At 43.4% G+C, this 22,482-nt stretch overlaps 1 protein-coding gene across 4 annotated transcripts in view; it reads right to left on the bottom strand.

The window, feature by feature from the left end:
- Positions 1–22,482, bottom strand: part of LOC124066420 (homeobox protein Meis1) — a 188,137-nt gene that overhangs the window by 34,033 nt on the left and 131,622 nt on the right. For all 4 annotated transcript variants that reach the window (XM_046402769.1, XM_046402771.1, XM_046402772.1 and 1 more), the window contains one exon: positions 7,556–7,701. In XM_046402769.1, coding sequence (XP_046258725.1) covers positions 7,556–7,701 — 146 coding nt within the window. The remainder of the gene's footprint in view (positions 1–7,555; positions 7,702–22,482) is intronic.

Below are 22,482 nucleotides of genomic sequence, written 5' to 3'. Positions count from 1 at the left end.
GATTAAAAGTTGCTTTTTTAAAACATTAAAAAACAAGACAAAATAAAATTCTGTTTACAACATTTTCTCACTGGGCTGGCGAGTGAACGGCTAATCTGAAAAAAAAAACTGTAGAAACAGACGCTAAAAAGAAGCTAATGAACGTGTTTGTGTCTGCGCTTTGAGTGTGTGTGTGTGTTCTTGCGAGCTGTGCGAGATCAACTGGTGGTCCCCTCCAGCGCTACCGACCGACCTTGAGGGTCTGTAAAGTTCTCACGTTCTCAAGGAAACACACCGACTACCCTATTATGAAAGGCCAGATCAACACACACACACACACACACATTTTCTTTTGGTCTAGATCTATGGCAGACATTTTGGAAAAGTTCAAAGGTGACGTAAATTAAAAGTTAACTGCCTGTGAGGGCTTTTAAAAAGGAGGACAAAATGATACAAGAAGCAGAGAGGAGAAAGTAGGAGAAAACCCAGAAAAAATGTTAATATGACTACAGATTTGAAAAGAAAGGGGGGAAAAAAATCAATATCTAACCACGAAAAGTTCCAGTACTCAGTGTAATATTTTTACAAAAGTTACTTTAAAACATGTTTAGTATGCAGTGTTTTTCCCAGAATCAGATTCTTGGCAGGGTGGAAATACCTCTGAAATGGTCACTGAGCACCTGAACCCTCCTTAGAAACCTAAACTTCTGAACGTGGGCTGGCAGGTCTGAAGTGGGACACACAAACTACATCTGCATCAAGGTTGGGGAACATCTGGGAGTAGATTAAACAAAGAAATCACAAAGCACAAACAAAGCAACAGTCAAGGAAGAATGTATCTCAGCATATGCTCGACCCGTCTATGCGTCATAAAGGTCAGCGTCACATGATATTTCGGCAAACCAGTAGATATCTTCCAAACTGGCAACATCTGCCATGTGTCAATTTTTCTCCCATATACTGTATTCTTCTATCCATCTATTCATCTACTCATCCATCCATCATTCCATCCATCAATCATGAAACAGATGGTCTTTCAGGAGTCCCCATCAGGACTGTTGGCTCCCACCCCCCACAACACACACACATTCAAAGACAGCTCCACCACGTGGACTTAATATCTTAACTTAATATCTAGCATCCACTCCCATGGACCACTATCTTCCCTGCTGGAAACAATGGGTCATCAGCCTGTGAGCTTTTAATACACACAGTGAAGAAAAAAAAACATACATGTAACCATGAAATAGTTGCAAAGTGTGTGAGTAGCAAGTCTGCATATCTGTGTGGGTCAGTCCACAAAGAGAAGTCCCCAAAGAGAGCTGTCTGCCTTTGGTCCCTGGGGCCTGTCAAGAAGGATAATTGATGATGTTTTCATTACAAGGTGTGGGGTAATGTGGGGGTTGGGGCACAGTATGAGTGTGTACGTGAGTGTGTGTGTGTGTGTGTGTGTGTGTGTGTATGTGTGTATATTGTGGGGGTGGGCAGGTTGACTCAGCTGCCTCCTCTTTGACCACCGATCACTCCTGCGATTGGTACGGACATGTCTTTGCCTCCAAATGCCTTACTACAAACAATCACACATGAATCTTTTTCTCTCTATCTCTCTCTCTCTCTCTCTCTCTCACACACACACACACACACACACACACACACACACACACACACACACACTCACAGTCCAAAGCCAAATCCATTCGAGATAAACTATCTGAAACTGGACAAAAATGCTGAGAATAAGACTAACTTGTTCTCATGTTTTTCACTCTGTCTCATCACAGAGTCATGCCAGGACTTTGGCAGATCTGTCTGTCTGTCGTCTCTTAGGACCTCTTTGAAATCCTAATGTAGTGGCGCCTAAGATTCTGACTGCCACTTAGATTGAATTAAGACCTAATCTGAGACACCAGACCACACAGGCCACTATATTTCTTTACAGTATCAGGGTGAACATCGTGCCTTTGTTGTCATTTATGAATAAACGAAGAAAGCACATAAAAAGTCGGCAGATATTTTCCTATTAAACTCCCTTCCTGATGTCTGTTCGAAGTTATTACCGGGGCGTCCTGCCGACTTGGACGATCAATTGAAATTATTTTTCATGAGAAACTTAATTTGTGCAGAGGATAACTAAGACAAACAAGTCTAACAACAGTCACAGGACAACCGTGAAGAATGCATTAACGTCTCTGTGTTCTGGATTCGATTCGAGTATTGCACTGCACATACTGTGTTTCATCCTGCTTCCACATTTGCCTTTTACCACCATGACCACGGAAAAAAGGGTGAAAATGTCTACAAACACACTTCAGATAAACGGCAGTGGTTGTAAAAATGAGGACTGAGTGTACAAAGTTGATTGAACCATCAGATAGCACCCTGCGAGGCGTGGGTCACAGTGACGGGTCAGGGTTTGCCCAGGTGATCAGGGTGCTGACATGCCCGAGCTTCAGCAACAAACTGCAGAGGACTAATGGCATCCGAGGCAACAGCGAACTCTAACCTCGAAAGTTTTTTCCTCTCCCTTGTGCTGTTTAGATGAGGTTTTACATAGCTGGTTTGTGTTCTCTCAGCAGAGAAGTTCAGGAGCTGATAGGTGTTCAGTTTACACCACACTCCATTAACAATCGGATAAATGCTCATATTGATTACACTCTTATCAGGAACAGATAACACACTCTATGATAAAAAAAAAACACTTCACTGTTTCTGATACGTATTTCCCCAGAAGTGATGCTTTTTACGATCTCAGCAACAATAATTTTTACTAAACTCAACATCACAGGCGCCCTCATCCAACAGATGAAGAGGAAACAATTTTTGTTCTCTGCCCTGTTGTTCTTTGTTCTGTTTGATCCCAACCAGAGACATTTAAATACAAGGAGAACCAATCAATGCATCCATCCATCACCTCCTCTCACCCTCCTCCCACCCTGCACACACCAGTCTGGAGTCCTCCACCACCCAGAGCCCACAGAGGCAAAGCTCCTGGCCTCCAGTGCCAGCGCAGAAATGAATTATATTGTTTTTCACACCTGTTTCTGCTCAAAATCCTGCTGCACGCTGCTGTGTTGGGGGAAGAAAAAAAAAAAACATTTCCAAGGGGGGTAACGCTCCCCCAACTCGACTACATCTGCAGCGTACACGAGTGGTTAAATTAGACTCTAATTGTATTAACGGGGGATTATGCCTTCCAGTTGAATTTTTTATACTCTGTCTCCGTGCGTTTTACACATTTTAAGGAGGGGGGTGGAGGCAGCTCATTGTGGGTTTGCGGGTTGCCTTCTTTTATGAGCTGCGATCACGGCTGCCCCTCGTTACTCTCAGTCTGTGTACAAATAGGAGTGGAGGAGAGCCAGAATGAGGGAGTGTTAGTGATAATGTGTATGAGTGTGTGTGTCCCAGTCTGCCAGGCTCATATGCCCACCGACACCACCACCACCATCATGTTCTTCCTTTCTATACACACACACACACACACACACACCTCAGTTTAGCAAGGCAACAATCTGAAGGGGGAAATGGGTGGCGGGTGTAGTGGGGAGGCGGGGGTGAATTCCATCTAATTACTCTATCACATAATTTCACAAATTGCCTTTTCATAGGGGAGTGGAGAGCAGAGCACAGGGCGCGTTGGGGATTTGAGGCCTGAGCTTTCATTTACTACTCATTTCTTGTTAAATTAAACAAGAAAATACCATTTGTGAGGAGGGAGGGGCAAGGGTGGGGTGAGGTGGGGGGTAGGTGGCGCTGCACAAAAGGAGGATTGGAGGAAACAGAGATTGGGTATTACTTCACGGCTTGTCTCTTTGGTTGTGACACAAAGCAGTGAGGTGGCTCAGCCAGTTAAGCAATCACTCTAGAATTGATTCTACGACTTCAATTATTTTCTTAAACATATCCTCTTTTAGTGTTTTCAAGGATCTACAAGTTGAAACCCATCCGCAGTGATGTTACAGCATAAGGCGAGTTGGACAAAAGTATTTCTGCACATTTCTCTCATCAGACGTGAAACCAAACGGCTGTTAGCAGTCACAACATGTTTAATTAAGAATGTCAGTGGAAAACAAACATCAAAATGAGATAAGGACCCAGGTGGAAAAGCCCTCCCCTCTCCTTTATTTTGGTTCCCTACCAAGCATACAGCTGCATGTCAAGCTGGCAGCGAGCTGCGTGGTTCAGCCATTGGTGACGGTCGGTAAAAGCTAATGTTTTGTAGTCGCTCCAAGCCAGGGCAGCCAAATTCTTCTGATGAACTTGTCCCACAAGTGCTGTCGACAACATATGAGCTCATTGGGTGTGTTGGAGAGAACTCAGTGAGCTGCGACGGTCATCATCATCACAAATGCAATATCGCTGCTCTATCTGTCACTTTACCAGTTCCAGTTACAGACAGCTTTGACGCTGGCACTGATGATACCAGCAATCGAGGGAATAATAAATGTTGGTGTCCATGTTAATGACTAACATTGTACTTTTGGCTTTTAAAGTTTTTCAGTTCTCCTGCCAGAATAGTGGAAATTATTATCCTTGATGGATATGTGAGCTGAGATGCAGAAATATCTTCAAAACAGCCATATGAATGCCACCTACTACCTACCCTGCTGGTGCACTCACAGCTTCAGTTTGCCACCCACCTTCCTTTTCCGCTTCGGTACAATGGGAGCTCCCCTGAGGGTCCAAATGTGAGGGTGCATAACACACAATGCACCAAGGTGGGTAACCAAACTTATACCCTATTCTGTTCTATTATGTCCCATTGCCTCTCCACTGCATATTTACTGAGAAATAACAGAGCCTGAGTCCCTTATTCTGGTTTGTGTAGGGCCACAGCACTCTGCCATCAGTCTGTGTGTGTATACGTGTGTGTATGCATGCATCTGTGTGTGCCTAATTGGTATTGTGTCTATCTCTAAGAGACCAGACTGACATCCTCCATCAGTCTGTGAAACAAAGGCAGGCCAGCTGATGATGCTGTGGATGAGCCTGAATCAGCTGTCCGTGTTTATGAGAGACATGCTGCCGCTGTAAGAGATACTGTAAATGTTTTTCCATTAGAGCCGCTATGTGTAGCATTTATAAACATGGACATATGCTGATTAAATTAATGGTGACACTGAAGAATGATTAGTGTAAACAAATGAGACCACTGAGAACATTTATCTGAAAGCAGTGGTATTGTTAATGCCAGTGTTTCTCCAAATGAAGACCACATTTCCCATAAACAAAGAAGATGTTGCTCCTCTCAGCCTGGGTTTCATTTCTGTTTGGCTTTAGTGAAGAGGGGTAAACATATTGGAAGTGATTTTTCCCATCAACCTTTCAGTTTACTTCACAGTTCTGAAAGCGTCAGCTCTGTTTGCACTGTAAGAACAGCAGCTTTCTGTCGAGGACCATAAAGTAATATACCCTATGTGCCATTGTGTGCCTGTGTGTGTGTGTGCATGTTTTAGCCACTCTCTCTTTTGCCTGGGAGAGGGAAAAAGGTTGATGGATCCTCTTTATGCCTCTCTTCACCCCCTCGCCTTCTCCTCCACCTCTTCTTCTTCTTCTCTTCTCCCTCTCTCCCATGACACTCACTTATATCCTTCCCACTGTTTGAGCGCTAACAGAGCAGAAGCCCCACATAAGCCCAACTCATGGTGTAATATGACACAGTAGGTGCGTTGCTGTGTGTGTGTGTGTTTGTTTCAATAGGCGTGTGTGTGCTGAACTGTATCTCCGCAGACAGGATGTGTGCATGTTTCAAACACCTTTCCTCTGTAGCCCCAAAGGTTTCAGAGGGTGTATGGGTTGAGGTCAGGGAGCTGGAGGAGAGGTTAGTGTGTATAATGTGTGTGTACGGTGGTGTGTGTGTGTGTGTAGGTGTGATGGAGAGCTGGTGGTTTGAGAAGGAGGTGGTGAGGGTCAGATGGAAAGGGAAGAGCACCAAGAGAAACAAAAAGTATAAGAAGCCTGGTGAGATGTGTGTGTATATATTCTGTGTAGAGATATTCACTATGAGTATCTATACATGCCACACTACAGTGTACGCTATGAAATGAGCTCCTTTGCCATTAACACTGTTGGAAACAGAAGAAGACACGGCACAACGCATATCATCAACATCAACGCTACAGATGAATAAATGAAAAGCGGAGCCCATGCAATATCCAGAATCCAGCAGCAAAATTACTTTCCCCAGCATCCTCCCTGTTGGCTCGTGCAATTTAAACCAACACCCACTCAGCCAAACTGTATCATGTTCTCCACAAACTCCTGACATAGGCAGAAAGTGTGTGACACAAGGCTGACTGAAGTTAGTTTGGAAACATTTCCTTAACATAGCACTAGATTCAAAATGTAATCAGGATTTTCACTCAGTAAACATGGTAAAGATGATCTGTTTTTTATGTTCCTTTAAACAAAGCATACAGAAGATTTGATTCTAATTATTTTAATAACTTTCTGACAACAAACTAGCCTGATATTCAATCTGAATTGCTATGTGATGTATAATTTGAATTACTAAAAAAAAGATTTAGAAGTCTAAAACTTTTTGTAGTTTGATAAATGTCAAGAACTTTTCTTTTCAGTTGCTTTGGTTGCTTCTAAATTATTTCTACCATCTGTTACCACGCTACCAACTTCAGAAAGTTGAACATATGGGCAATTAGTGTCTTCAAAGTTCTGACAGGTCATTTTCTCAAGTTTATCAGTGGTAAACTAAGGAGAAAATCCTTAAAAAAGTGACTCCTTCATGAAGCCATTGGTGCAAAATCTGTATTTAATAAGACGCCCTATAAATTACAGTACACTTCAGCTAAACGTGGGAACAAGTTTCTATTATCTCCCTTCTTTGCCTCGGTGGACATGCTGGCAGCACTAACTGTGGCTGGTGAACTGATCATGTTTGAAAGGACAGAAACTCGTGTTAAAGAAGACAGCATCAGATTTACTGTTGGCACAATTGTATCTTCCAGTGTCAAAGTACATTTTTTCCCACACTACCCCCCCCTCCCCAAAACAATTTGTGACGCTGTCAGCTGGTGCTACGACAGCAATGGTATTCCCTGCTGTAACTGAGTGAAAATAAAGCCAAACCACAGGCCTTTGCAGCATCCCAGGCATCTGTTAAATAATGACAGATTTGTTCTTAATAAGGTTCATCTATGTATCTGCATTCATGGCCAGGGGCGTCTCTCCTTGGCTTCAACCTTATTCAGTTTCAGCAGATGAGGAGCGAGAGCGCAGGCTGTTGAGATCGCCGGCAGATTACACAGGCCTGCGTCTTTGAAGTGTTCACCGTACGAACAGGGATACGTGGTGGAGAAGGGGGGGGAGGCAGGGCCGGGGGTGGGGGCTTTGGTGGTGCATATGCGAGTATCGATGAATGTGAGCATGTGCGTATATGTGTTCCTTTGTGTGCATGTGTGTTTGTGTCAAATAAGATGGGAGCAGAGCCGGGAAGACAGAAAATGTGTGTGTTTGCATGAGTGTAAGAGTAAGAAAGCCTGTGGCTGCGCAGTGAAGTTCAGTGCACACGTGATATGAAACAGAGAGTGACTGAGAACAAATGCTGTTTCATTCAACTCACTGTTAGGTGCTGGAAGAGCCATGCTCTCATGATGTTGGTGGCCACCTTCGGGAAGATCCCTCTCTTCTTGTTGCGTTTCTTTTCTTTATCCGGGTCATCATCATCCCCTGTGCTCGGTGAAGCCACGCTGTTGTCCAGGCCATCACCTGTCACATGACAAGAAACAGGAAGAGACAGCAGAGATCAGACACACAGTTTGTTTACTTCCTGCATTTGCTGCAGCGCTGCGTTCAAAGGGAATAAATGCGATTTCGAAGGAATTCTGGAGGGCTTTGTATGCACAGACGGAGGGGTATAGAGACACAACAATAGCAAGCAGAGAATGGCTGGAAAACAGCACCTCATAAATGCATTCATTTTTAATACATTTATAAATAACCCTGCCTTTCATTTTTCTCCCCCCGTCACTTGAAAACACAGCAAGCGCTCGCATCTTTCTGCGAGAAAGAGAGGGAGAACGAGAGTACAAAGGACTTGTAAGGTCGCATTTCCCCACTCTCCCATCCAAGCTTGCGCAGAATTGAAAATGACAGAGAGATTTAGTCTTTATTATCCTGAGGGGAAAATAGTTATTGAAGCGTCGCCCCGGCGCATTCTGCCATTTTACCTGAGGTGGAAAGAGTAACACAGCACTACAAAAGGGGAGGTTGCGAGGAGGGGGAAGGCAGAAAATAAAAGGAAAATAGGTGGGAAAAAAGGAAGTCAGAGGCACAAACAACGCTAACAAAGCTAGCTGCTTTTCATAACAATGGCGTCATGGCTGCTTACAGCAACCTGTAGGGCTTTGATAAGGCTCTATTAAGGCCAGTTAACCTCACCTAAGGGGAACACTGAGACAGCTTAGAGTATCTGAGCACTGAGAGGAAAAGTGAAAGAAAGGTGCTCCATGGCTCTTTTCTCTGCACTGAGACTCAGCAACATCAACACACACACACACACACGCACTTCAAAACTACCCAATTACTGCACGCATTCTATGCAGCTCCAGTGGAGAGAAAGAGGCTCTTCCCATCTGTGGCTGTGAAAAGCCTAATTGTTATTATCATTATTCAAAAATGCGAGCCACCCTCAATGAAAACGATAATCATAAAAGAAACATGAGGCGAGGTAAACAACTGGCACCCTCTCTGCTCGAAATTTCAGCGGCTGATAACTGACTTTTGTCCCACAACCTGTCTCTCGACTGGAAGTGAGGGGAAGGAAAGAAGAGAAAATTTAAAAAAAAAAATGCTGAAGCAGTGCACAGAATTGGATCCAGTTATTTATTGATTACACACAAAGCACTTCTAAAGCTTCTAGCTCTATTCACTGTGGCGGGAGTAGATAACTGCATTCGAGCGGGCCTGCACTCCGCTAACTTGCACAGGGCGACACCCAGCACCTATCTAAACCCTAAGCCCCCGATTCATCGATAATTAATAGGGATGTTGGCGCTAATCCGGTTGGAGATGACTTTTTTCCAGCCTGCCACATCAATGGAATAATCAAGGGCCTAAAACCCGGGCCTTTGCTCCCCATTACCTCAGGCAAAAGAATTCCTGAAAGCATGCCTGGAGGGCACCTGAATTATATACACCATTAGGAGAGAGAGGCTCTCAATGATCCATACGAAACAACACTCTTGGCTAGCTCTCATTTTCTCTCTCTCTGTCTCTCAACTGTTCTGGCAGAAGGAGATACATATGCACACATATTGAAGCCTTTCTAATGAACCTCGTGTGGAAGTGGAGGTGGCGCTAGCGCAGGGTGGGGGAGGGATAAAACACAAGCTCGCTTTTCGTAGATATTGATGCAAACACCACCCACTGCACATTAATAATGTACATATGCATGTAAAGCTGATGGTGGGGTTCAGCTACTGTAACACCACCAAAAGGTCACAGGCTGGATTCGGGCAATGTTGAAGTGCCTTTGAGCAAATCAGCAACCCTCGTTCAGTTTATTGCATGTAAACATATTTGTACGGCACATGCAGGCGCACACATTCACTCTTCTAATTTCAACTCTAAAGTCCTGCAACCACAGATTATCTTCATGATGGAACCTCTGGTTATTTTTTTCTGAATAACTGATTAAATTATATCATATTTTGGAAAAAACACATCACAATTTCTTGGAGCCGAGGTTGACTTAGTCAAAAATCCTTGTTTTCCAGATATTCAGTGTGTTAAACAAAGAAAAAAAAACAGCAAATCTTTACACCTGGAACTGCTAAATATGTTTTCTTGATAAGCAGTTACCTTATTATTGTTGTCAACTTATCAATCCATTAATAGATTCACTGACTAACCTTTTCAGCATGATGCGAACCCAATCAGACAATGTACCCCTTACATCCTGCTCCCACACCTCTCACCATCTAAAAAACACACTTATGTTGCAAGCTTCAGTTACATAATTAGCTCAGGACATATGCAGTCTGAGCCTGAGCTTAACAAATTATTTTTCTTCTGCCTACTGTTTCAGGCCTGATACACACCCACCTCTCTGTCTGTCTCTCTCTCTGCCTGCTGGAAAAGACGGGGTGAGCCGAGCCGAGGCCCTGTAATCTAAGACCAGATTTTCATTGGAAGCAAATGCTTTCAATCCGTCGTAAAGACCGGCTCATGTTCAGCAAAGCCTACAATAACAAACCTAGGGGCTTGTCCCATGCGAGTTGGGAAAACAGAAGCAAACGGCCAGAGTACCAGCTTGGATCATGAGTGAGTGAGTGAGTATGCATGCATGTGGGCGACAGTGGGTGAGCAGGCACACTCGGGAAGAGGTGAGAAATCGTGAGAAGCATGGGGAGGAAGGGAGGGAGAGAGAGAAAAGGGGAAACAAGGGAGAGAAAAAACAGACAGAGAAAGCACAGGATGAACAATAAAAGTGTGGGATGCTGGGAGAAAACTGCGACAAGGGCGTGTTGCCTGTACACTGTTTGATCAAAAGGCTTCTTTTTATTATTGTATCATATACTGTTCATGGTTTCTGCCTTTTCTTTAATCTGTATATAATGAGGATCAGAAGACTCAGCGAGGACAGAGATCTCCTTCTCAGGTGCTCTTTCCAAGTCCAGTAATCGAAACATCACAAGCTTGCTCTCTAACCTTTGTGCTGCCACTGAACTCCCACAAAGATTAATATCATACTGTCCTGTATCAGCCATATGTTTTAGTACTGCAACTTATCTATTGATATATGGTGAATAAAATGGTATGCAAGTAGTAACTGCAATCTTTAAGGCTCTTAATCGTGACTCTACAGAATATAAAATGACCCCAAAGACCTCTAACTGATCAATAATTAATCACACACCAAAATGATGCATAATGTGAGAGAAACACTCTCCAGCCATAGCATATCCAGCTCATATTTTGAACCATGCTTAAAAACACTACTTTTCATGTCTAACACACACAACATCTCCTCAAAGCGTCTGCACAAAATGAAGGATGAGGAAGCATACATTAGATTGACCCCTATTTTACAGATTTTAGACAAAGTTTGAGCATTGTTTCCACCTATGACTCAAAGCCCTAAACCAAAGAGGGAAATCCTAACCCTGTCAAATATTGCTTTCTTTCCTATCCCATCCCAATACCTCTAAGTAAGTCTGACCTATAGACACTTACTTTACCTAGAGGGGTGAAAGGAAGGAGAAAGACAGGAGAAGGGCTGTCAATTTTATTGGCATTTCCATTTTCACTGCAATTTGATACCAATCACCTCTGCAAGCTCTGGGGCTAATTTCTGCTTTACTTTAGCCCCAACAAGCAAAGAAAGAGCGGGAGGTGGAAGGAGAGAAAAGAGAGAGGCTGTGGCAGTGAGGAAGGGTGAGGCAGGAAAGGTGTTGAAGCTGTGTCTGGCAGCCATGTTGGGAAAATGTCAGTGGTGTTACCTCAGCTTGAGGGGGGGGGTAAAACAGGCAAAGAAAGCAAATAAGACATGGTGGACATAAAGAGAGAATGAAGAGGAACAAATGTAGAGCAGTAAAGAGAGTGAAAAAAAACTAAAGCCACTGAAGGGGGCAATGAAGGAAGAGAAAATAATGAATAGGAGAGAGAAGAGATGGAGTTAATCAGTTGAAAAAAATCAGACACAGGACAGTCAGTCTGGACATGTCTGCTGTAATGGAGATAATTTTTTCCTCTATTTGGGCCTTTGAAGCTGACATTTTCTAACATGAAAAACAGGACTTTTACACAAAAGTCTTCACAAATAGATACATCTGAAAACATACATAGCATTGTTATGCTTAGAGGCCATCCTCGATAAACAATTTTACGCTTGCCAATTGATGCCTGTAGCCCATGCTGGATGCATCATACAGACAGAGGGAGCAGTGACGTAGCTGAGATGTAGCAGCTGAAGGAGTAAATAACATAACGTTACAGATTGTCTGAAACGTTGACGTTGCCATTGTGTGTGCTATGTAAAAAAACAATCGGTGCTGATGTTTGGCCCAAGCATCTTGGGCATACTTATGTAAAACATGTAAACAGTTGTTCTAAATGTATCTGCATAAGCTTAAACATGGCCTCAGCGACATCATGTCAAGTTATCTTTCAGCCAATAAGACCTGCAGTTGGTCAGTCAGGCAGTTGTCCCTTTAGTCAACCAGTAAGGCCATCTAGTCAGCCAATAAGCTTGCAAGTCTCTGAAGCCACCAAGTCAATCAGAAAGCTAGTCAGACAGCTAGGAAGCCAGTTAGCCAATGAACCAGTCAGTCACTTTCCATACAGAGGCTCATTAAGAGCATCAGCAGGCTGTAACCCTGGGCTGCATACATACAGCATGGGGTGGCTAGGCTCACAATCTCCAGTCTCCCTACGAGGAAAAGCTAGAGGCACGACTCTGGGCCTGGCCCACTGATCGGCCATGACAACATCTTTGCAACTAGTTAGAGGAGGAGCTGTTAGGGGGAAGGGGGTGAATCAATGCAGGACGGTGGGGGTGCATGTTCGTGTGTGAAGAATGCATGCATGCAAAGATGTGCATTCGTCTGTACCCGTGTGTCTATCTTCGCTTTTCTTTATGCGTGTTTTCAGCCATAGAAGGTCGTGTGTGTGCACGTGCATGAGTGTGTGAGTGCATGTGTGTATATGTATGTGCGTGTGCGCATGTGGCAATTAGGGAGCAGGCCAGTGACTGGAAGGAGCCGGGGGCAGTTGAAATGCCCCGGGGCCAACCAAGGGAAGGAATATTTTATCAGTCCCCTCACACGCTGTATACACAAATTCACACTCGCACACAAACACACACACTCACACACACTGTGAGCAAACAGATAATGACGTAAAAACTAGGTTAGCTTTCTTCATGCATTTTCACTGGCGTCGTTAGCATTAGCTAAACAGACAGTTTCTTCTATGCTCATTCAGCTTGGATGGCTTTTATTTAAGTCTGTCCGCCACTTCATGTTTCATTCCTGCCTTCCCCTCCTTCCTACTTCATTACTTTTCTCTCTCCCCTCTCTTTCTGTCTGCTGGAGTGTGTGGTGGGAATAGAGGATATTTGCAGCGTTGGAGATGTAAGATGAGGCATTGTTATCTTTCTTCACTGTAGATTTGAAGATTTCTTTCTTTGTAAATCAAGCAGAGTCACACATCATACTTTACTGATTAAATATGGTTAAAAATTAAGGTAAACCAGGTTAACTTAGTTTGCTATTATCAGTCTTGATGTTTTCAGTCTTCCTCTTCAACTAATGGGCACTAAAGAGATGGAAGAGATGCGTCCTCTCTTCCATCTCTTCGTTTCCCTCTCCTGTGTCTTTATCACTTCTCTACATCTCTCTGTCTCAAGGCGTACCCTGACATTATCAAGCAGTATCTAGGCTAATCTGTTATGATCTGATTATGAACCATCTCTCAGAGTAAGACAGAGATTGGTACTACCTGCCCCCCTCCATGCGGGCACACGTGCCATTCTGAGGTGTCAGCCATTTTTCTGCTGCCTGGCAAATTAACAGTCGCGGATTCACCAGTCAGTCATCTGCGAACAGCGATCTTGTCAGACACATCACTCCTAGCACAGCGCAAGAGAATAATGACATTTAGCTTTCTAATAATTTCTTCATAGAAGCACTGCTGCGTTGAGGAATAGGGGTTATGAATATTAGCTTTGTGCCAGATGTCACGAGTGAGATCCCGTGTCAGGAATCATTCACAGATGGCTAAACATTTTTGGAGGGTACTGTGAGATGTCTTTGCGAGATTTTCATAGACTGTGGATGGACTGAGAGGGAGAGGGAATGGAGACAGATCTTTTCAGTTTATGACGGTGCATTTACTCTATGAGCTATTTGTTGCAAGAGAAACAGAGAGTGTGTCTTTCGCTGCGAGTGCGGGTGACCTGGAGCTGATCTCTCATGGGCCACTCCTAGAGTTTCACACCCCAGAAAGCTCACATGACCCTGGGTTGGCTGCCCAGCCAAAGTACAGGCCTCAGGGAGCTGCTATCCTGTTCCACATGGGATACACACATCTCATATTGGCAGGCGAGAAATCCATACATATACACACACACACACACATACACACAACCAAAACATGATGTATAAAGAGTCCACACACTGAGGTACACTGACTAAAGTGCTCTCCTTCTCACTCATTTTCTTCTCTGACACACACACACAAACACACACACGCACACACACTCTCTCTCTCTCTCTCTCTCTCTCTTTACTCACATACATCACATTCCCAGAAATCCTCAGAGAGGTAAAGAAGGGCTTGCAAGAGGGAGGGAGAGGAGAAAAAAGTGGCGTTTATTGTATTCAGGCCATTCATAAGCTCTAGACTTGGGGGGGGGGGGGGGTTGCAGGCAGTGGGGGGTTCCCTTTGCATGGCCCTGGAGGCCCCTCCCACCTGCAAATATTCTGAACATGCAGGAATTCCTTGCAACACAATTCCCAACTTAGGGGCTCATTTTCCAAAGCATTTCTCCTTTTCCTGCATCAGAATCAGACACACACTTGAACACAATCACAGGATCTTCCAGGAGGCAACTTTCCAATAATGACTACCAAAGTATTCTAAACTAACACACACACACACACACACTTACTTCAATACAAAACACTCTCTGTGACCAATGCTGTTTCGCCTCCCTTTTATTTCCAAGTAGGAGGAGAGACAGAGAGAAATCCCCTCGACTATTCTGCAGATAATGACATGCGCTGTCGACAAAACAATATGGCTAGTCTAGACTTCCCTTCCTGCCTTTGCCGGAGAGACGCTCCACTATTTTCAGATCTTTGTTCAAAACTTCAGCCAACGCATTTGGATCGTATCACTCTGAAGCACAGATTAATCTTTGTAGAACAGACATTGGATACAATATGATGAACAAATAGATTAGGTAGACAGAGAAAGTTGTCATTATTACAAAAGAAAGAAAATGGGGCTTGCCAGGTAAATAATCAGGGGAGAGCTAAGTAATTGCTTCCTGTAATCAAAGACAATTCCATTTGAGTAATTACAGTAAATAATGAGAGCTTTGCAATAACAAAGTCAGTTACTTTGAATAATGACAGTTTTGTGGACAAGCGCTGACAGATTCAATAATGACAGTAACTGGTGAGTCATTTACAAGGGTTATTTGTAATTAAAGCTCACTGGAGACTTCTTGTTGTGAGAAGCCAAGCAAAGTTTCGAGTAATTATTTCATTTGTGGTGATCTGATTGAGAAGGAGATCAGGAAGCCAGAGACACAGAACGTGTTTAACTGACAACAAAAGCAAAGGAGAAGAAAAGCAGAGGCAAGTTATCATATTGAAGAGATAATTAAAAGCATTTGTCAAGGCCTCAGGTCTGTGAGATTTATGTGTTTTTTTGCTGGAGTGGTTTAAGTGCATTGTTAGTTAGAATGTCGCCTTTGTGAAATTCATTGTGAAACTGTTTTTGTGCCTCTCTGTGCTATGGTTGAGGCCCATCCACTGCTGGTTGGAAGGGGTGGGGGTGGAGGGGGTCGGGCCTGTTGACATAGCCATAGGTGATGGCAAAAATGTCAGTGTAAATGTGACTGCTCTCTCTGTGCCATTTTCCCGTAAAGGGTCATCACCACAGGCTGCCTGACACGCTGGAGACTGCCTCAAGTGTGGGGCACCGACACGACATTAAACTGCAGTATGCCTCCTCGTACAGCAACAGAAACACACACACACACACAAACAAACACACACAGCAACTGCCTTTTATTCCCACTTCCAGATCAGTCGAGAGAGAAAGAATGACGGAGAAAAAAAACAGACGGTACAAGCTAAAATGAAAGTATAGGGCGATGAATTCACCCTTTCATGTTGAGCACTTTTGCTGTGTAACTATTGATTTTTCCCCTCTTGCTTTTGTGTTGCCGTTTTCTTTTTCTTTTTTTCTTAACCTGAAGATAGAAGGCCAGAGTCGGTTCAAATGGGAGCACTTGTGAGGGGGGCCCACGGATTCAGTGAAGGGAAGTCCTCGGACACACACACACACACACACACACACACAATGTTAAGATTCCTGAAATCGTGCCTCTTTGGTTGCTTTCTCACTCTCTCGATTGTTTCGCTGCCTCTCAGATGGCTTTTGACACCTTTGACTCACCGAGCTTCAGTCAAACTCAGCATACAACGAACGCACAGAGGGAGAGAGTCAAATGGAGTATGGAAGATGTGGGGAAGGGGGGGAAGGGATGAAAGAGAGGACAAGGACTATAACAAAAGCTAAGAGCACTTAACAGCACAATAGCATGGCAGTGCTTTCCAAAAGTCAGCTGATGTGCTGAAGGGCATTCAGAAGTCCTTCAGTGTAGACACGGGACAAAGGGAGGGAACCTTCAGCTAAACCAAAGGAAAAACACCCCATTTAAACTTTGCTGTGAACTCACAACACATTCCAACTAACCCTTGACAGAATATATATTTTCAGCACAAGAAAACTAGATTTGCTCTTTTTTTAGCGCAAAGACACTTCCTCTACTTTCAGGAGTGCTCTAGTAACAAGGTCTCACTTTTTAGCCAACGTGAATTTACTAAAAACACATCCTTTCAAATGATCTCATCCTTTCCAGTGAGTAAAATTTTGTGAAATTATATCTTACTACGCTACCTCATTTAACTCAACCAATCTATCAAAGCCACAAGTTTAATGAACTAAAATTAAGTGGAAATGTATCATTTCAGTACCAACAATCAGTCTGTTCTGTCTGTAATCATGCCTTCATGTTTGGAGTGTACAGTTCCATTAACCAAACTCAAGTTTCGCTGTTTATTTTTTCAGAGCTGGCGCGTACAGCTCCCGCCTATGTGTGCATTTTTCCACACAGTGACTGTCTGAATGGCACAGCCTCTGATAAACACTTTTAATACACAAGGATTTTCCCACTCATGCTAACCTATCAGCGGCAGCCAAACTGCAGTATGTAGTTAGATAATACAGGCACGCTAACCCTGCGGTGGCACAGGCTAATAATAGTGCATTAGCTTCAAGTGAAGACATTTTTTTTTTTTTAAATAACAGAAGGTTTTAGTAACATGAAGGAGTAAAATATGGTCTGCACTCATAAGATCAGGTTATTGAAGGGGTGGTTAGGAAAACAGGATAAGTAATTATCAGAACAACCACCTACTCAAGTCAAATACTTTTGGTTGTTGAATTTACATTTTAGGGGTTTAGCTGTTTTAATGAGTAAACATGGCACTGGATGTTGTAAGTATGTGGCATTTTAATTGTAGGATGCCTTCTTAGAGACTCTACACACTTCTGATATCACCAAAACTCCTCTGCTTCACAAGCTGAAGTATTAAATGAACCTTGTAGATTCTTCCTCCAAAAACATGCTGCATCTCTACTTCCTCCTCCTTGTCAGTGTGTCCTTGATAGGCACAGGATGTGGTGATGTGGGGATGTGGGGGATTTGTAGTCCTATCAGCCTCCACATACACAGGCCTGATAAGGCTTTCGGGACACGAGCAGAGGAAGAGGAAGTGAGTGGGTTTACAGCAGCCCTACTTCCTGTGGAGCAGGGGCCCATGTGGACGGGAGTGATATGCCCCCCTTGGACACCATCGCTCTCGCCACACAGTCCCACCAAGTTACTTCCTGAGGGAGGCAGCCCTCTCTGGGGGTGACTTCCTGTAAAAGTATGACCTCTCCACTAAAGCGAATCTCAGTAGAACAAAGACCTGGGCCTGCCTATAGGGACAAAAGTGCACAATATATATGCAGTGTGTGTGTGTGTGTGTGTGTTTAACACTCCACTCTGGCCTTTACTCAAAAGGTTATCACTAGTGAGAATCTCAGCCCCGAGTCCCTGCTCATCTCTTTGAGTTTCACTCGCTCGGAGTGAGAAGGGATGATCGGGTTGCACCCAAATGTGTGTGTTCATGGATGTGTGTACGGCAAGTGGCATACCTTGTGTTGCTCTGCAAACACACAAAACAAACGCCAACGCTGCCCTCCAGCCCACCCTGCTGCGCTTGTGTTTGCCTACAGGTATTTGTTATCTACCCTCTCATTCCTCTTTCTGTCTCTCTAAACTCTTAGCTGAGGTCTTTATCTCCCAGTAAAATCCCTATAGCAGGTATCCATGTCAAAAGGACCGGGGGGGTGTTGTGGCCTCAGGGGGCAGTGTGTTTGGTGTGGGTCAGCCCTGGGTCAAGCTCTAGCCCAGTTGACATACATTAAGTTCACCCTTTGCTTTCAAACTCCTGCATCAGAGGTTACACGGACTCAACACATGCTCAGTGACCTCAAACGTGGTATTTCACATCTTTACACTTTTAACTCATTATCATCTTAAAACAGAAAGCAAAACAGAATAACTAAGCAAAGGGTCAAATTTGTAAGAGATCTGATGTTATTCACACTTTCACTTAAACGAGTGAACACCTGTGTGGAAATCACGTTTGAATGTGACAAGCAGAGGGAGTTGCCTGTGTCATATCGGGGTTATAAAATAAGCCCTAACAAAAATTAAAGTAGCAGACGACCCATATTCAATGTTTAAAAAAAATCCACAGGGATGCTGGTTTTGACCAAAAATGGCGCTTCTGCTGGTGTTTTCCTGGCATGAAATTGGCTTTGTGTGGGTGTCGTTTGGAGAGCCGGCTGGTAAATTCTCCCGTTCTTTTGTTAGAAAAGGGGGGGCTCCATGCATAATGGTCTTAGCCAGGGAGGTCTGGAACTGTGTCCATAAATTGAATTATTTCAATTTGAGGGAGAGAGAGTGAGAGAATAATGGAGAGTGACTGTGTGAGTGTGTGTTGCATTTACATGTGAAACATATGCATGTGTGTTGAAGGAGAGAGAAAGAGAGAGACTCATTTTTATTCTACTACAGGGTTCACATTTACAAGTGGGAATATAAACCAAGTTGCAGGAGATTACAGAGGAGGCCAAGTGTTACCTTGCAGCTGGAAGCTATAGTGGATTGAAAAAAAGGACCGCCATCACCACAACAACAATTTCCTGTCTGAAAATTACTGTTTCAGTATGACATATCTTTCTATTCTTACAAAGAGATTAAAATGAAAACAAATTCTGTGACTTTTCAGGGATAGTAAAAGACCTTCACAGGCTTGACAGTATGTCTTAAATATGATTTTCTTTTTCATTTTTTTGGAAAATCCACATTTTGCCAGCGAACCTAACAATCATATCCACATGTTGAGGTAAAGCCATCTCACGCACCATAACTGTGCATGCAGTATGTGTGTATGTTTGTGCGTTGGCATAGGGGCAGGGTGAAAATATTCCTGACTCAATATAATCGGCAGGAGACCATATGGCAAACTGGCAGCAAGCTATTTATCCTTATCCTCTTTGGAGGCTAAAATTAGCACTTCGCTGTTTGTAGCTTTAAGCTGGACTCCAACCACTGTGATAGGGCTAATAATAAAGAAAAAAAAAACAGCCCAGCTGGCACGACTACTCCGCCTCCTTGGTCTGTTTCCGTTTTATTCCTCTCACTTACTAACTTTCTGTCCACCTCTCTCCTTTAGCGCTTTCAGACCATCCACTGAACTACACCAATCCGACCAAGCTGCTCCCATTTTAAGGCCAAATCATGTTAATCTGACCATTAGGAATTGTATTAATATCATATAAGTGCTGCTTGAGCCAGGTTTCCCTATAAGCCCATGTGTCAGGAAAGCCAGGATTTCCTGAACACGGACCCCCTCGGCTAGCTTAAGAGCGTAGGATGATGGGGCTAATCTCTTTATCAAAAGCTTAAATAAACATTGGCACTCTGTGCATGTGTGTGTGTGAGTTGCTTATTTGTGTGTGCCAAGGGGCTAAACAATGCTTCTCCACTGAACAAAGTGTTAATACCCTGTCTCTTTGCTCCCCCTCCCAACATCCTCGTTCTCTTTCCTCCAATAAAAGTATTAATTATAGTTTTTTTGTGAACTCTGGAGAAAGCTGGTCACTTCTGTCATCCACTGTCAGAGGTGACAGCCTGCTGTAAGGGGGTTTCCCTGAAAAACGTTAACATCCATCTGATCAGAGGCCTCCTGGGCCATGAGCTCAGCTCCTCAAGAAAGGGAGTAGGAGGAGTAGGAGGAGGAGGAGGAGGAGGAAGAAGAGAAGGAGGGAGTCACAGTCAGCAGCAAGAGAGACATGGACGGACAAAATGACGAGAGAGCGTTTAAGACTGTTTTATCAGCCATATGTAATGCTTTGTGACACGTCAGTGATGACTCGCTGTATTTTCTAAGAACCTGTTCTGGCCATGATTAAGAATCAGAGCATTCTTTTGGCCAGGGGAGTTTGTATGTGTGCATCTGTGTGTATTTTTGCATGTGTGTCCCTGTGTGATCCCAGGCAATTTGGAGCTGAATTGAAAACAGACAACATAAGGAGCCCAAACTGGTGACATACTCCAAATTTGTCACCATTCTGCACAAGTCTCCTATGGCAAGAAGACAAGACCCTCCAAAACAAACATGCATACAAATAATCTCACTAACATTTTATCCTTTACATTTGCATGACAAGTACATTACCACATTTCAACTTGTTTACATTTGCAAACCAAAGCTAAAGAATTTCCTTCCAGAAGGAGATATCCAGTAATTTGACAAAAGTGGCATCTTCTTTCAGGACATGATTACATGACAATGGTGCAAATTATGGTCCTTCATACAGAAATAAACCTGAATGGAGTCCTCAGTTGACACTTTTCAAACAAGATCTTGGATTTAGGGGCTCCGGATGAAAAAAATGTTTGAATGCACAAATCATGTGTGGGAAAGAACTCTTCTTATTCTAATTTCCACTTCCTGCACACAACCAGAAAAATGTTGCAGATTAAAAAAAAAAAAAAAAAAGTCTTTACCACGTTTACACATTTAACTTTTCTTGTCATAATCTCCCCACCCCGACGCACAAGAGACCTCTACAAGGCAAAAAGTGTGTGTAAATAGTATCTTTTAGCAAACACCAGTAATTAGATATAGGCATCTGGCTTTCACGCCAGTCGCAAATTAAAGAAGAGCGCTTCCTGTAAACAGACAGTGAGAATGTGTCTACATCATTAGCGTGCCACAATTATAACATGGGAGCTAAAGATACATTTCCCTCCCGCTTTCTCTCCCTCACTGAAGCAAATGAAGTAGAACCTCTTTTCTTTCTTTCTTCTCTCAAATGAATGACTCCTCTACTCTTTCCTGGAGCAGCAAATGACACTGTGTGATCCAAGCACACTTACAGGTAAAGTAAGGAAGATAAAAGGCAACACAGGCAATTACTTAAGAAATAAGAGACATTAATGATAACAATGTTTTCATTTGAAAGACTTCCTGAGCGAGCATAACGAAGGAGTGAAGGCATAAGAGAGACAGGGGAAGGAGGAGAGAGAAGCTATTTCGTGTGCATGCATGTCATGAATGAATATGTATTTCATGTAAATTGTGCACACAAGGCACATTGTAATGGTCTGGGCTACACTCTGCATTTCTTCAGTCATGCAAACATGCACACATGTAACCAACAGACAGGGAGAGACAAAAGGGGATTTAAAGTAACAGAGAGACAGGGAAAACATTTTATTCACCTTCAGGCATTGCTCTGAATGTCATTACAGGAAGTAAAGAAACAGGGATAAAGTAGCCAGAGACTATGGGAAAAAAAATGGGACATATGTACAAATGCGAGGCTGATGTGATGATGCGTACACATGCTTGGCAACAAACAGCATATAAATCCCAAAGTCAAACAACCTCTGACACATTATCAGATGTATCTTTATGGCTATTACCTTCTCACAGATGTGATGTTTGCTCAAGACAATAAAACACAAGTTGGTGAGCGTGATTGACACCGAAGATCATTTCGTGTGGAGGAGGAAAGAGGAGAGAGGAGAGGAGAGGAGAGGAGAGGAGGTGGTTGACAGGGTGGAGGAAGTCACTTTGTTTACTTGTATTTCTGACTCTTTCTTCCACATGACCCCAGTGGCACAGTGACACCAGCCTTAATCCTAAAAGCAAACTGGCCCCTCACTGTGGGAACCTGATACAATTTCCTCTTTTTCAAGAGGGGCAAACTCAGGCCACTCCGAGTTTGCTTATTGCCTACAAGGCAATAAAAAGTCATTGGGGGCTATCTTTTCCTGCGAGGCGAGTCACTACACGTTAGCTGACACGTTTGCCGCTGTGATAGAGCGAGGCCGTAAAGGTCTCGGTGAATCTCAGAGAGGCAGGTCGGCACTTTTTCCCAGGTAACCACAGATAATAATGTTTGAGATGCAGTAAATCCAGCTGGGGCTGAATAAACATTCCTACCGGCAACTCTGAGCTGTCATGGGATGATTTTTCAAGATGTTTTGGGATGCAATTACCCTTTTGCCTTTCATATATTGATTTTCATAAACAGCACTTGAACAGGAAGTTATGCTCTCGTGACCCTGCAGATATGAAACAGTTTTAACACATGGACACATGCTTACACACACTTCATTTT

Source organism: Scatophagus argus, chromosome 10 (assembly GCF_020382885.2).
Source record: "Scatophagus argus isolate fScaArg1 chromosome 10, fScaArg1.pri, whole genome shotgun sequence".
Taxonomy (NCBI): Eukaryota; Metazoa; Chordata; class Actinopteri; family Scatophagidae; genus Scatophagus; species Scatophagus argus.
The sequence above is the reverse complement of the archived record's forward strand: the minus strand, read 5'-3'. Positions and strand labels throughout refer to the sequence as shown.